Here is a 17,147-nt window from a genome sequence, read left to right on the forward strand (position 1 = left end):
GGCGTCCCTCAGCTGGCCCCTAAACAAATATATACTAGTCCAGTGATAATGAACGCCATACTAATTTCCAAATTGTACACAAGAAACTAAAATTAAAATAATACAAGACTAACAAAGGCCAGAGGCTCCTGACTTGGGACAGGCGCAAAAATGCGGCGGGGTTAAACATGTTTGTGAGATCTCAACCCTCCCCCTATACCTCTAACCAATGTAGTAAAGTAAACGCATAACAATACGCACATTAAAATTCAGTTCAAGAGAAATCCGAGTCTGATGTCAGAAGATGTAACCAAATTTTGATTGTTTAGTATTTTCAAAGATGTCGTGATGAAAAATTATCACCGTTATATAATCATAGGTAAGTATCACACAAATACTTCCTGGTCTTCTGCTAATTCTTTATTTTTCCTCATTCCTGCCGATATCATTTAAGAGTCATATGCAGAATTGATAAATCTTTAGCTTAGAATTTCCGACAGATATTACGTCTTGAGCTGGTACTACATACTACTCCAGATAGTTTGCAGTCAATTATAGTGTCATTGTTAACATGTTATGCATTTATTCAATATTGATGACTTTTGTTTTCTTTCTTCGATATCAGGAAGATGTCTTTAGTTTGAACATGCTCACAGTATCATTGTAGCGTCATTTCAGCTAGTATCTATATTATTTTTACAATAAACTTGGGTGGCCAAGATAGAGTAGTGTTCATGGACAGGACTCCAAGGACAAATATTGTACTTTTTTTTAGTACGTCACTTGATGTTATCTGTATGAAGAGATAGAAATTATATGCAAATGTTTATGGAAATTGTTTAAGAAATGTTAACTCACTTGCAAAATGTTTCCTGGATCTTATATATTTAGATACTAAAAAAGTCGTCTGATTTGTATAGGCATTTTGAATGATAAAATTGAGAATAGAAATGGGGAATATGTCAAGGAGACAACAACCCAATCAAAGAACAGACAATTGTTTCCAGCCCGCAATGGATCTTCAACGCTGCGAGAAAATTCCGCACCCGTAGGTGGTCCTCAGCCGGTCCCTAAATAAAATTGTGATCCAGTTCAGTGAAAATGGAGTATGGATTTGCACAGTTACATGTAGTGATGCATACATGGCAACACATCCTTACCCTGTCGATGCACCAGGTCACGCGCCTTTTGGAGCGTGTATGATTCATTTAGTTTTGTTTGTTCCTACGATTTATATCTTCATAATGCATTAAAAAAAAATTGTGACTGTTAACTAACCATGCTAACGGTAAACAACTGTTGCTTAAATTCTAATTAAACATGTCTTCTTACGTCAGTTTAAACATGATTGATTCCACATAAAAGTACAATTCATTAAGCAAAACATTTATTTTTCTATCTTATTTGATTCGAATTTATCACCGTCGCAGTGTTACTATATCGTAAATATGTTAGCAAAAAAGGGAAATCGGTAGGACACATCCTTCCATAGGCGGCAAGGTAAAATTTTCTTAATTTACATCTTTTTATTATAAAAATCAGCTGTACAAAACCGTTATGTATGCTATTAGTACTTTAATTTATTTATATACGTCACAAAAATTCATCCCTGTCTGTGGTGTATTTTGCTGTCATTAATGGAAGATGTCTGTTGTTATTCTGTGGTTTACATGTTACTTTTGTACTATGATAATATATTTATACCCGTTTCTCTCACTGAGTTTCTTGCGTTCGTTTGTATTGTATTCCTGTCATGCAGTGCTGTCATTTTAGCGATATTTCTTTAACATCGCCATATAAGTGGGAGATTTGCTAGCCAAAAAAACCGATTAAACCTACCACCATTTTCAAATGTCCTGTCCTAAATCAGAAATATATGGCAGTTGTTATCAAATAGTCCTTTTCTATGCAGGCTTGCGTTTGTTTATGTTGCACTTCGGTGTTTCTGTTGTTCCTTTGTTTTCCTCCTTCAGTTATGTGTTTCCCTCAGTTAGTTTCTTTCAACCCGGCTTGGTTTACTTTCAATCGATTTATGGCTTTTGAACAGCGGTATACTACTGTTCGCATTATGTTTTATTTTGTACATGTATATGAAATTGAAACCAAATGATATCATGACTATCGTCGAACAAAGTTTGTTAATGGTTCCCATGTCCAATGCCATTCTACATCAAATTTATGGATATTTGGAAGCCCTTCCGAATGGTTCTCAGGATATCAAATTTTACATTGTAAAAAGTAAAAAAAAATACAGAGCTCCATTGAAAATTCACAACGTAATGTCTCAAAGTGAATGGCAATAATAAATGCTCAAACACACCAAACGATGGAAAACTACTGTCATGTTCCTGGTGAGTTGTGGAAAAATATACACTGCAGTTATTCATAAATAAATTGAAAAATATAGTTTAACAATCACACCTTTCCAGAAATGACTTCCTTCGCGTGAATTGGGTACACAAAAGGTCAACCTAAAGTCGGCAAAATGTAATCATACGGTTTTCCCTAAACGCTAAAATGGTGAAATTTAATGATAGCAAAATCTAATAACCGAAAGCCATGGTGTGAATGCTGCGTAATTGTGTGGTTTCAGTTTTGCCTAGACCGATCCGTCTGTCAATATTTAAATTATGATATCATCTGTTTAACTCAACTGTTTGGGGAATACATCAATAAAAAAGATCGTCTAAATCTCAACTTTTTTTTCTGAATAAGGGTAAAGTGGAATATGTCGTGCGTCATATTTGGTTTGCAAAGAACGGATGAATTTATCTTTCTCAGACTAGTTTAGATTTTCAAATGGATAACTCATTTATATTTTATGTTACAAACATTTACAGTGTTTGGAAAATGGTACAAAGTAGATTTCATGACGTTTATGTATATAAATTAACTCATCATAGATATCAAGGTGTATTTTATTGATTGAATTTACATGTTCGGGACATGTTTTGTAAAATGGTTTCTAATACGTTTGATTCAAATCGTTATCTTTCCGTCAAAGCGTTTTGTTAAGGCGACTTTATTTGACTTCAGTTGTGAGTTGGCTGGGGACAATCTACCGTTGCGTCAATACGTTGAACAAGGAAGTATATATTCGAATACAATTATGGGAAACAGTTTCTGATGAATGTTAGGTGCGGGAATTTCTCGCTACATTGAATACCTGTTGGTGACCTTCTGCTGTTGTTTTTTTCTATGGTCCGGTTGTTTTCCCTTTGGCACATTCCCCATTTCCATTCTCAATTTTATTAGATAAAGGTGTTCATTGATAAAAGTAATATAATTCTGTATTAAGGATTGAAAATTTAAAAAAATGTCATCGTTGTCATTTCAAAGATGCACGGCTCATGTTGGCCAATGAAAAATAATGTTAGTTACTGCAAATGAAAAAAAAAACACTTCAACGAAACACTTTGATGGATTTACATTCATAAGTAAAGCTCGAACTCTAACTATTTAAAATTTAAACACTGTCAAACACCTGGGAAGATATATGAATACAGTCAAATTTAACTTTTGTCCATATCTCTTCTGATTTGGATGTGATTGAGCTTTTGAGTTTGACTTTTGATAAGGGACCTTCCGATTTGAATGTTCCTCGGAGTTCGGTATTTTGGTTGTTTTATTTTTTTGGTATCTTCAGTCACACTACTGTAAACCAACTTATTTTCGCGGATACTTTATTTCGCGTTTAGTCCTTACTAGCCCATTTCGCGCCGATCAAATTTCCTGACTTTCAAATTTGCTTGGTGTAGTTAAATGAGTAAAGATCCAAGTTTTTCAATCGCGACGATTTATATTCGCGTTATTTTTCTGCTCGCGAAAGTCGCGATAATAAATCGCTCGCAAAAGTTAGTTGGTTTACAGTATTTTTTCATTAACCTTGTTTTCTACTTTCTTTTGACCATTTGCCATCCCTGCTAGCTACAAACTAGTTTAAAAATGACGAGTTTATTGTTGTTTATAGACATACATTTAGATCATGTAACCTTCGATGGTTTTTACGCGACTTTTCAAAATTTTAGGATGTGCTATCAAGGAATAATAAAATTTCGAAGTATTTGGCAAAAAAAAATGATTTCGGTATTCAGAGTCCTCAGTGCTGTTTGATCTTGTGTTTGTTGGACCTTTTTTTTAAGAGTCACTAGCAAGTCTTTAATAGACAAAACGCGTGTCTGACGTACACAAAAAAAAAGAAGTAAAATCACTCCGAGGAAAATTCAAAACAAAAAGTCCCTAATCAAATGATAAAACAAATAAAACAAATGGACTACAACTGTCATAATCCTGACTTGGTACAGACATTTTCAAATGTAGAAAATGGTGGAATGAACCTGGTTTTATAGCGCTAAACCTCTGTATGGAAGTCGTATCAAATTCCATTATATTTACAACGATGCGTGAACAAAACAGACATGAACAAAATTGACAAAATAGGGATACAGCAATCATCACCGTGTCATAATCTCAATCAAAAGGGATTCCTTATATATGTAGGTAGCATGATCTTATTTAGTTCCATAGTAGGTCAATTGTATCAACTCAAAACACATAGCAATACCCAAATGGATCTGTTGTTGTTGTAACTTTCTTATCTTTTATCTTCAATTTCATACATTTAACAGTATTGCGTTCGTTATCGCTGTCCTTTTTCTTTAATAATGGTGATCTAACATTGCTTTTATAACATGTCAGACTTGAAGCTGGACATATATTTCAAAAACAGTTAGGTATAGACATCTTTTATGACATAGAAGTTGAAATGTACATTAACAACAAACATTATTAGTGTTTAATGTTTCTGTGTTAATTGAGGTTTTATGTTTGGAAACTCAGATTTTGTCACGAATCATAATAGAGACAAGGCATTGGCAAATAAGTCGACAAATCTAAGTAATTTATCATTTGACATGAATGTTGATTTGTCATTTCGAAACTATAACACAAGAGGGTCTTGAAGGTTAGGATGTTTTCCTTTTCTGATTTGTTTTATTATTTTAAAATTGAGAATGGAAATGGGGAATGTGTCAAAGAGACAACAACCCGACCAAATGAAAAACAACAGTAGAGGGTCACCAACAGGTCTTCAATGTAGCGAGATAGGCCATTGACTGTATTCCATTTGTTTGATATGTGTGAGCTTTTGATTTTACCATTTGATACATTCTTTACATTTAAGAACCTAATCATTCACTTCACTTTACTTTATTACCATTTTCCTATATTTGATAATTGTTTGGCTCAGAACAAAGAATTTAATTAAGTTTATTTCAGAAATAAAACAAAAATTGTTAACTTAATTGATGAGTAATTAAAAGGAAAGACCTAATGCAATATTCATTATTAAACAAACATCATTAAATGAAGCTAATTAACTCATTTAGAAATATCACTATTTGATAAAAAGGAATTAATTAAGCCAATTGTTGGTTATCTTATTAACTTGAGATACGCATATTATTTGTAAAATGTGACATGGAACATCAAAAAGATTGAACAGCAAAACAACAGAAGCAACAAAGTATTCAAATAAATAGATAGATTCTCAAAGCAACAAATGAACTCCCTGGGTTTTTGATAACGCTAAAAGACTTAGTCTACTGACCTGCTTTTGTATTCGCTAGAAAGAATTATCTGAAGTTCTGTTTAACAATTAAGAACAAATTGTTACTTGGATGGAGAGTTGTCTCATTGGCACTCATACCACATCTTCCTATATCTATTAATATCTATTGACACATCTGTGTCTTCTCTGCTATCGTTCACTGAAATATCGTCATTTGAGCTTCATGGACCAGCAATAGGTTGTAATTTAGGTTGGATATCTGCTTGATCAGGATTCGTTACTATTAGAGCTCGCTCTGCCTCTACACCAACCCCTACCATCACGCCCACATATTCTAGTAGAGTTTGGTGGAACTCTGTATTGTTTCCGAGAAGTCTACGTATTAATCCGAAATAGAAGGAATGGAACTGTATTGATATGGAACACGATATTGACGTTATTGCTGAGAACGTAGTAAGATTGCTATATTAACGTAGTAGAAGCGTGTTAAGATCGTGTTGCAATCGGATAACTCGTGGTACGGTCGTAGTGAGAACGTGATGAACGTAGAACGATCTTGATAAGCGTAGTGAGGTCGCAGAATATTAAGCGCAGTGAGAACGTGGTATTATCGTAGCGGGATCATTGTAGAAGCGTAATGAGGACGTAGTAGCATCGTGAAAGCAACGAAAATTTTACGACCTCACCTCGATCTGAATTTATGTCGAGCAAACAAACAAAACCTGGACAGATTTAATATATTTTATGAGAAAATGACAATGAGAATGATGGTCGTAGTATGAACGTAGTCAGGTCGTAAGAAGAGCGTGATGAGGACGGCAAGTGCGTGTTGGAATCGTATTATGGTCGTGAACAGCGTGGTATAGTCGTAGCGGAAGCGTAGTTGGGTCGCGGTAAGAACGTGATGGTCGTAGTGAGGTCGTAATAACGTCGCTGTGAGATCGTAGCGCAGTCTCTCCGAATAAAATCACGCTTTCGCTACGCTCTCGCTACGATTGTACAGCGACCTTTGCGATCTTACAACGATCTTAGTGCGCTCTCACTACGCTTCTACTACGAGTTGACTTCGCCATGACCACACCACGATTGTTTTGAACATGTTCAAAGTTGGTCACGCTCATCACGATCTTTAAGACCTCACCACGACCGTGATACGACCTTACAGCGATCTACACAATCGTATTACGATCATCAAAATTTGCATTGTTTTTTACAGAATTGCTTAAAATTTTGTTATAGAAATTTCAAAAAACAAAAATGGAAACAGCATAATTTTTAAACAACTTGGTCTTCTGATAATATATCAATTGTTCTGATACACTAAACAACTTACTTGTGTTCTAATAAGTTCAATTTGATTTATTAGAATCTCTCCAAAGAACAATGTTTGAACTTACACATCTGAATGTATAGTTTTCTTTGACCTGCACTGTATTTGCCTTAAAAACTGAAAAAAAATATAAGCAATAGTATATCATATAATATAAAGTCACATTTACGTACCTGTAAAAGGTGCAGTGAAATCATACACAGACCACATCTGAGCAATAAAAAATGGACCCCAGCAAAGAAGATAGCACGTGACAACAATCAGGGTCATTTTGATTGTCTTGATCTTTGATTTAGATACCTTTTTCGTATGCACACGTGGTTGAATTATCTTTGATTTGTCATTGGTTGTCCGATGTGTGTCATAATTACCGTTTCTAGACTGCGTTTGACGTTCATAACCAGTTCTATTATCCATCGACTGCCATACAACATAGCATATTCTTCCATAAGTAAAAACTAGTGCCAGAAACGGAACTAGGTAAATCGACACAAATATCCACGTAATATAGGCCTGCAGATGTGACATTGGTCCGTTACTTAGTGATTCCCAGCAATCGTATTCGTTACTTCCGGGAGAAACTTCCACATAGGAAAAAAATATAAGCTGAGGAATCGAAAATGCGAAGGATAAAAGCCATGCTACGGATACCATAAAATGGACACGTTTAATAGTCCATGTCTGGCTGTTGATTGGATAACAGATGGAAAAGTATCTATCTAAAGCAGTGGTTATAAGCACGTAAGACGATGAATACATTGAAATTAACTGGACGTATTTAACAAACTTGCATAGAACATTATTTCCCTGGAACCTATACGTCAAGTCCCATGCAAACTGTGGCAATTGGTTGAAAAACGCTAATGACAAATCTGCAATACACAAATGAATTATAAACCATTGCATCCGTGTCAGCTTTTTACGGTGACATTTTAAGGCGACAATTACAAGCACGTTTCCAATTACTGCTGTTATGAACATAAACGCCAGCACAGCTAATTCAAATTTAGCAAGAAACTCGTTCCGTGCATAACCGGGAAGGTTACCAGTATTGTTTGTTATGTTACTATTTTCTGTTATGTTGTTGACCAAAGATAATGCACCATCGTAGAGTGTTGAGTTGTTCATTTTCAGCTGTACATCGAATCTGAAATATGAATGATGCGTAAAGTATAAATGTATAATATAAAATGATACGAAAAAATATCTTTTTAAATGCTCATTTATCCATAGATGAATGTTTTGAATATATAATATCTATGGTTTACCTCATCAAGACAAAGTAGAATTCATAGAAAATTGAGCAAAGTATGCGGAAAGTCTATGAATACACACTTATATATTATAAGTATATTGTAAATCCTGTTATTCCTTTAAAGCGTGGTATTCACCTAATCAAAATAGAGCAGCAGTTTGAAGTAAATTAAATAAAAATGAGCATAATCTCGTGCAATCTCATGAAATCCCGTGACTTGTTATCTTCTTCTGTCTTCCTACACATCCTTTTACAATTTTCTTTTTAAAAAAATGATTTAAACCAGCTATGTAATGGTCTGTCACTGATGTCATGAAGTATTATTGTGAAATAAAAGACAATATCTGTTGACATGTTAGAACAAACATTGACAAACGCAATACACTGTTAATCCCCCGACAATTCGTGTCCATCTGCTTGTGATTGCGTAAAGTATATATCTTTCAGAAACAGTTGCAGGCTTTAGAAAATGGTGTTAGAACTTGTAAGTGATCCGCACGTATTACAAGTAACTACGCATACATTTTGAATTACTAAATTCATTAAATAAAACAATATTGCAGAATAAGAGCAACACAAAAGAATTGTAGGTTATATGTTATAATAAATTTCAAATGAAGATAATAAATCAAAGGAAGTTTTATGCGGTTGTTATAACCTGTATGGTAGTATAAGTAAAATATTCCTGGAATTCTAAATAAAAGGAAAAATATTTTTTTGAGATCAATGGAAACTGTTGAACGTACCATTGAACCTTAAACACCTGTTTCGCTTTTATTGATGTAATGTGTTTATAATTTATTTGTATTAATTGTAACTTTCCGCATGAGAGAATTGTAGTCTGGTATTAATAAAGGCAAATAAACAGATCATATTGCGATGAAAAGCAGTAAGAAAACTACCTATAAACACCATGTTGTTCTAATTAGTTATCAAAGGTACCAGGATTATAATTTAGTACGCCAGACGCGCGTTTCGTCTACATAAGACTCATCAGTGACGCTCAAATCAAAAATATTTATAAACCCAAACTAGTACAAAGTTGAAGAGCATTGAGGATCCAAAATTCCTAAAAGTTGTGCCAAATACGGCTAAGGTAATCTTTGCCTGGAATAAGAAAATCCTTAGTTTTTCAAAAAGTTCAAAGTTTTTTATACGGGAAATTTATAAAAATGACCACATTATCGATATTCATGTCAACACCGAAGTGTTGACTACTGGGCTGGTGATACCCTCGGGGACGAAACGTCCACCAGTAGTGGCATCGACCCAGTGGTGTAAATAGTTATCAAAGGTACCAGGATTATAATTTAGTACGCCAGACGCGCGTTTCGTCTACATAAGACTCATCAGTGACGCTCAAATCAAAAATATTTATAAACCCAAACAAAGAGAGGTTAAATCTTCACAGAAACGTGCAAAATTATTACTCGTCTCGAAGTGTTATATAGTTTTGACAAAAAATTACTGATCCAAATCTTATTTTGAATTCTGTCAAAAATGAAAAAAAAGACATCAATGCAGCTGAAATACTCATGATTGAAGGATGATTTAGTGACCTTAAATATTTCTACGAATCATCGGAAAAAGGGGTTCTGATAAATAAGAATCGTTTTCTAAATTATGTTTTTTTTCATTTTCTAGATAAGATTGCATGCTGTAAATAAATCATAATCAGAATACTTTTAAGTGATTATAAGAAAATCCTTTTGTTGGTTGTGTAACGTCGAGTGGCAAATATTTCATACATAATGAATATGGTTTTACAATATTTAAATACACTATATTAATATCATTAATACTTTATTATTTCGTTTGTTTATTGATCAGTATTTTTGTCAATATTGCAGTAATTCCGTTTTGGACACAAACAAAACTAAAAACAATAACAGAATGAGTCCAACAGACCAGAAATAAGATATATGCCAAAGACACAGAGGAAAGAAAAAACGAAAATGAGGAACGTGATTTGTAATTATTTAATAAAAAAAATAATAACCGAAAGTTTACTTAATTAAGAATGAACCAATCATGACAAAAGCGTTTATATATGTGTCAATGACTCCAGAATGCACCAGAATGATTTGCGAACTAATGTGACGAGACTGTCATTAATGTTATGTTTTGTCAAATTTGTCACAAGTTTCCATTATTTATAAAGTTAATTATATCGCAGTCACGTATGAATACCATTAACATAGCAGTAATTCGAGTTTGACTGATCATTCAATAAATATTATGTCAGTGAGTTAAATAAAAGTAATCAATTACCCACTTATGAAACAGACACCTTGCCAATCATTTGTGTACAGATATTTTTCTAGAATGCTGGATTCGGTTAAGTGTTAATCTATTTTTTTTTCACTTCTCGTGACAATCTCGCGGGATTATATATTTTCTTCTCATTGTGTTATTCAGATCTTCTGAAATATTAAACTTTGTCAGAGGATTTTAGACATCTATCTGATACCTTCATGTTTAACTGTTACAGAAAAACAAGTATTATTTTTTTTTCGATTTGATGTTTAATTTATAAGCTGTGATTGTGCTGAAGTAAAGCCGATATATTCCATTAAGACGTCAATGTGTCGAGATAAAAAAAATGAAATCCTTAAGTGTTCAGACTTCATTCTTCATATAGTGCTGTCGTAGAGGACTGAAATAAAAACAATCATGACAAGAGTTGCAATGTTTCCTCCCGAAATTATTACTGATTAAAGAAATTAAACTTTGAGCTTTGCCCATTGTTGAAGGCCGTACGGTGATCTATAGTTATTTATGCCTGTGTCATTTTGGTCTCTTGTGGACAGTTGTCTCATTGGCAAGCATGCCACATCTTCTTTTTTATATTGCAAACGGACAGCCTAACGAAAAATAATACAGGTTTCAACGCACTGTAAACCGCAGTTCTATTCATTCATAATTGTTGAAATATAAAATACAAAGACGAACAAAATACCAACATAATAAAGATTAAAAAAAATGTAGACAATGAAATTATCAAATCTGTTTTGTTCCAGAGCCTGTAATTCAGTGGTTTGCGTTTGTTGCTGTTTTCCACATTTATTTTCGTTTATAATTTCAGAATAAATCAGGCCGTTTATGGTTTTCTGTTTTGATTTTTTTTCCAAATTTAAGATACAGGATAAAAATAAATCCAATTAGTCACCCCTGTGGTCTTTTGTGGCATTACTATATATGATATCTACTATACATGTACAGTTGGGATTTTACTCATTGTTGAAGATTGTATAGTGCCCTATAGTAATCCACATCCTCATCCGTTGGTCTCTGATGGATATAAAAAGAAGATGTGGTATGATTGCCAATGAGACAACTCTTCACAGGAGACACAATGATTTGTTTCATTGGTAATCATATCTCATCTTCCTATTTTTGTATCTCAGTTTTTGTCTGAAAGATTATCAAAAGTCCAATTCAGTTAACAAATAAACCCTATGTTTATTTTGAATATTTTTATAGTCTATATTAGATTAATTAGGAATAACAATAGTTTAAATAGTAAACTTCTGCTTTGACAGTCGCAAAAACCACGGTACGCGTCGCAAAGACTACGGTACGCGTCACAAAGACCACAATACGCGTCGCCTGTAAATCTGTATTTCGGACCGTCAAATTACCGTCAAATTACCAACTGAAAAAGACAGCTTTTGAAACACAGTCTCTAGTTCCTTCTAAAGTGTATAACATGTGTTCTCTGATGTATGCTTTCATATAATTTATCACTCTGAATCTAAGCCACTGCTTTTTAGTTGTCTTAAAATAAATTGGAAAATATACATATTGGAACACTTGATTTTCCTATGCTTAAATACGTCATTACAATCATATTTAAGTCATTAAAAACTAATGATCGATTGCAGTATGAAATTCATAATGTAATCAGTTTCTTTGAGGTATATAATAAATATGAAATAAATACATTGGAAGGATAAAATATCTTAGACCTGGAGCGTTATGTAAGCAAAGTTAAGTATCTCGATTATTAAACGTTAGAAATATTCTAAATTGTTTTAAGTTCATCGTTCATATGGTTTGTAATAAATATACAAATAAAAGCACTAAATGCACATACTCGTCATAAATATTAGAAATATTCTCGAGTTTTTATTTCATATGGTTTCTAATAAATATACAAATGTATAGCGTATGCATATATTACTATAATAAAAATCAGAAGCAGCTAAAGATTGTAAAGTTCATATAGTTTCCAATAGATATACAATTGTACTTAATTCCTGCATATATTTATATCACGATCATAATAAAATCAACGGTACATAGTTTGTTGCACCAGATGCGCATTTCGACAATACATGTCTCTTCAGTGATGCTCGTGGCCAAAATATTTGAAATCCAAAGCTTATATAAAAGATGAAGAGCTATAATCCAAAAGGTCCAAAAAGTATAGCCAAATAATGTTAGAAATATTCTTAAGCTTTTTAATGTCGTAAGGTTAAAGATAAATTAACAATTGAACTCCTTCGTTTGCTCATCTGTTGTAAAATATATACTTGTTTTAATATATTCATGATATACAAGTTAACGTTACACGCACCGTTCGTTTAAAAAAAAAAGTACTATTATGTGGTTACAATGAGAGTAAGCTTATCCCTTACTCTGGATTTGTCAGTACGGTGAGTAAGCTTGCTCCCTACGCCGAATTGCTAAGTATGCATATGGGAGGGTTAGCATGCCCCTTTACGCTAGATTTGTTTGTATGAAAGTGGGATTGCCAAACCCTTCAATTTTCAGTTGTCTGCTTATTACATATGATATGTCTTTGAAAACAGTTATGTGATCTTCGCTCTATTAATTTTAATTGTCACTTTGGTGTATACGTCTACTTTTTTTGTAAAAATATTTCAATATGCTTCAATCACTCATTGGAAGAATCTTGCCTAAGACTAAGGTTATATATAATCAAATAAATGTTACAATTCTCGAGACAATTGCCATTCGCACATAAAGATTACTTTTCAATCATTGTATTGCTAGAATGAGTTGAGGTCTGGGGTCAATTAATCAAGGTTAAAACCTTTGATGTCTGTCTCACTCCGTCCAGTGGTCTTCATGGCAATGATGGATTATTACTGACCAAGACTGACCAAGACTGACCGTTATGATTGATAAGATAATACACAAAGGCCAATTCAATTCATCATTATATCAAGAGATATGTAAAGAAGAATAGTCTATGGATAATTCATTTCATCATTGTGATTGTTTTTACGATTGAAAAGTATAATGTTATTGTTTTAATCTTCTTCTTCTTCTTGTCTCCGTATAAGCATCCTTTATAAGGATCCCCACCATAAGTTATGGCGTATAAAGGAAGCATTTGGAGCCTGTATCGGTACAGATTAATGTGAGCATTTGCCTACCCAATTCCCCAGCCAGGCCGTGACGGGTCTTATTACCAGAAAGTTAACTTTCCCTAAACATAATACAATATAACAAAATAAAACATACCAACTCACACACTCACCTGATTCGCTCAGTCCTCAAAGTATAAAAAGTGTATTTTTTCTATGTATCAAATATCCTTTTTAATATATGTTTGTTTTAAATGGGAAAGGGTCACCCCGGATGCCCCACAAATGCCTTGGCAAAATACGTCTAAGGTAATAACGAGGAATCGATTAGGAGAAAATCTATCAAAACCGACACTACCAAATGCCCTGCTGTATCAAGGTAGAGGAAAGCCGAAAATCCTACTGAAAAGGATCTCGGAAAGAAACTACCGATCCATTAGGAGAACAGCAAGAACTCTCAGACTTCAAATGATAGGTCTGATAGTTTCCAATGGAAACTACTAATGGATCCCATATGGGCAGAGCACATGTCTCAAACGTACCTGAAAATATCTGCAGAGGTTTTCCTCAACAAGAAAATAATGACCGAAATTGAAAGTATATAATGTATGGATGATAAAGTGCATCCAAGAAACAATTTAGAAGACTAATTTGGATGATGTTGATGGATTCTCTGCAAAAATTCACGTCCGTTCTCATCGACACCCACCGGCTCAACCCATACAGCATGGTAAGACTACATGTATATTTGCACTGCATATTTCTAAACATATTTACATGTATATAAGAAGTAATATGTGCTTATAATTAATATTAAAATTAAAAACTTCAATTTCCTAACACACTTCCGCCTCATTGGCTTTGGTTGCTTGCTTGTAAATATAGTGCGGTAAGTCATTAGGGTATTTTTTTCTGACTGAGTCAAAGCAATTGATGACTTGAGAATTGACATCTGCTGCATCATCGCTTAAGTATATGTTATTTAGGAATGAGCTCAAACTATCAATGCACCATGTTTACAGACAGAAAGACACAATTTCTGCCAACTGTTAGACATATATATACTTCTACAAACTGTTCAGGTAAAAAAAAGCTATGAAGGTTTGTTATATACTTGCCAGTCTTCGTATCCTTATCATAATAACATAATATCGCTATGATGTATATGTAATATTTTCCTTCAGACTTTAACACATGCATCCACCCAATCACAACATGCATATTAGCAAATCATAAATAACGAGGTTCTAATGGCTTTTTCATCAGATTATTGGTATGTACAGCATTTAAAATATATTTTATCGTGTCAACATGCTGACGAAATTTTAGATATATCATACCTATATGTATGATTAAAAAATAAATGAGTTGGGATAATCAGCGGCTGTTGAATGTAAACAGCTCATGTTTACCTATGTAAAAGACAACGTGTGTTTGATCAAGCTATTAAACTTTCTTCTTTATAGTGTAGATTAAACAAACATGTGGTAACACATGCAACTATGCAATTTCACTGACAGAATTGAAGTCCTTTACTTTTTTCAAAAATATATTTCAATGATACATTTGTCGCGATCGTGTGTTGTGTATTCCACGAACTATGTTCGACGAATCAAATAATTTCTATATGCATGCATGCAGACTTTGCCAAAACCGAAAAAGTAAATACCCACGAAAATATCATTTTTGTTTAATATACGAAAATAGGTACCTATTGAAAATTTATGAATACAGTTTGCGAGCTTATAAAATATATATTTATCTTCCAAGACCATCGTCTTCTTTAGTCACACTAGGAAATTTATTCAAATCAATGATTATACGAATAATATTAAAATTTGTATTTTTTAAAGGTATTTAAGAATTCAGCATAATTGGTATTCTACACATGATCTGATACAAATAGGGGCCTCGGTGGCCAAGTGGTCTAAGTATTATCAAGAGAAGAAAAAAAGAAATCACTACCGTAATCACTAGCTAGTCAACACTGAGGTTGTGAGTTCGAACTCGCTCTTGCTTTTGCGTTGCGTCAGTTTTCTATCGAAGGTCGGTGGTATTAACCTGGCACTTTGGGTCCCTCCACCAATAAAAACTGGCCGCCACGAAATAGCCCAAAAGGGGTGCTTAAAAGTTAAAATACCAAAAATCAAAACAAATCAGATAGTGTAGATAATCACCAGAAAAAAATCATAGATCCAGTCTGAGATTATATAATAACATATTTACCTTACCATGCATATTGGACAATCGTTTTCTTTAGTCACATCAAGAAATTTATTCATATCAATGTAAATTATAGATTCATTATACGAATAGTATTAAAATTTGTATTTTCTCTACATTAAAAGGTATTAAAGAATTCAGTATAATTGGTATCCTACATCTGTGACAGCTAATCTTATTGAAATGTCTGAATTGAAAAGCATCTTAAGACTGTAATTAACTCAGATTTTTACAGGATTTAATTAATAGCTATATAATGATGTTTTTTAACGTTATTACTCTGTAAATACGATTTTACGGTTGATTGATTATAGAACAGGTGTTTTAATGTGTTTATAGAAGTTAACATCCTGTCAAACTATTCTCTGAATCTATTATAACGAAAATTTAATCAACATTTATTCTTTATTATTTCTAGTTTCCAAAAACAAGGCATTGTATATATTCAAACTTTAATAGGAAATGGGTCCTTAAGAAATTATGTTGTCTCCGCTAAATCTAATTTCACCATCAACACAAATTTAATCTTGTTTTAGGATATTATAGCTAGTAACGATATTTGTATGTCATACATGAAAATAATCATGGACTAAAACTCTTATTCATAATCTTTTCGTAATCATAATCTTTAAAAAGTGTCTTAAAGAATGTAAATCTAATCTAATATTTATGCTATATAGAAATGTGATCGTGCAACAGTCCACCAATATAACTATGACAGATTTGTTGCAACGTCCAGAGAATGAACCACTCTCTATGAATACATGTGTAACACAAAGAATTTTTAAATAATTCAAACGTTTAGAAAGATGTGGTATGAGTGCCATTGAGACAACTCTCCATCCAAGTAACAATTTATAAAAGTAAACCATTATAGGTCAAGGTACGGTCTTCAATGCGGAGCATATGCTCACACCGAACAGCAAGCTATAAAGGGCCCAAAAATCACTAGTGTAAAATCATTCAAACGAAAAAAACTACGGTCTAATCTATATGAAAACGAGAAACGAGAAATACTTATGTTCCACATAAACAGACGACAATTACTGAACATCAAATTCCTGACTAACAATTGCAGCGGGTTTAAACATTTTAATAGGTACATGTACCAATCTTCACCCATATCTGAAACAAAAGTGTAAGTAAACATCAATGGGTCTTCAATGCAGCGGGAGTTTCTCGCTACATTGAAGACCCATTGGTGGCTCTCGGCTGTTGTCTGCTCAATGGTTTGGTTGTTGTCGCCTTGCCACTGTCACATTCCCCATTTCCATTTCCATTCACAATTTTATTTTTATCAAAACATAGAAAGCCTAATTGCGTATTTGAAGATGTTCTATAAAATATGATGATTTTGTATGAATGGAAATATCTATGGGAGGTCAAAACTCATTGCAGTAAAGTATAAGACTACCGCGAATAATTTCAATCCCTCTCAGTGATCGTCTCGCCAAG

The 17,147-nt window shown here is 33.4% G+C and overlaps 1 protein-coding gene across 2 annotated transcripts in view; it reads right to left on the reverse strand.

Moving 5' to 3' along the window:
* The window catches only part of LOC139504503 (cephalotocin receptor 1-like), a 63,482-nt gene that overhangs the window by 13,539 nt on the left and 32,796 nt on the right, over positions 1–17,147 (reverse strand). For both annotated transcript variants that reach the window (XM_071294611.1, XM_071294610.1), the window contains exon 2: positions 7,052–8,025. In XM_071294611.1, the coding sequence (XP_071150712.1) occupies positions 7,052–8,006 (955 nt within the window). In that variant the 5' untranslated portion in view covers positions 8,007–8,025. The remainder of the gene's footprint in view (positions 1–7,051; positions 8,026–17,147) is intronic.

Source organism: Mytilus edulis, chromosome 14, assembly GCF_963676685.1.
Source record: "Mytilus edulis chromosome 14, xbMytEdul2.2, whole genome shotgun sequence".
Lineage (NCBI taxonomy): Eukaryota > Metazoa > Mollusca > Bivalvia > Mytilida > Mytilidae > Mytilus > Mytilus edulis.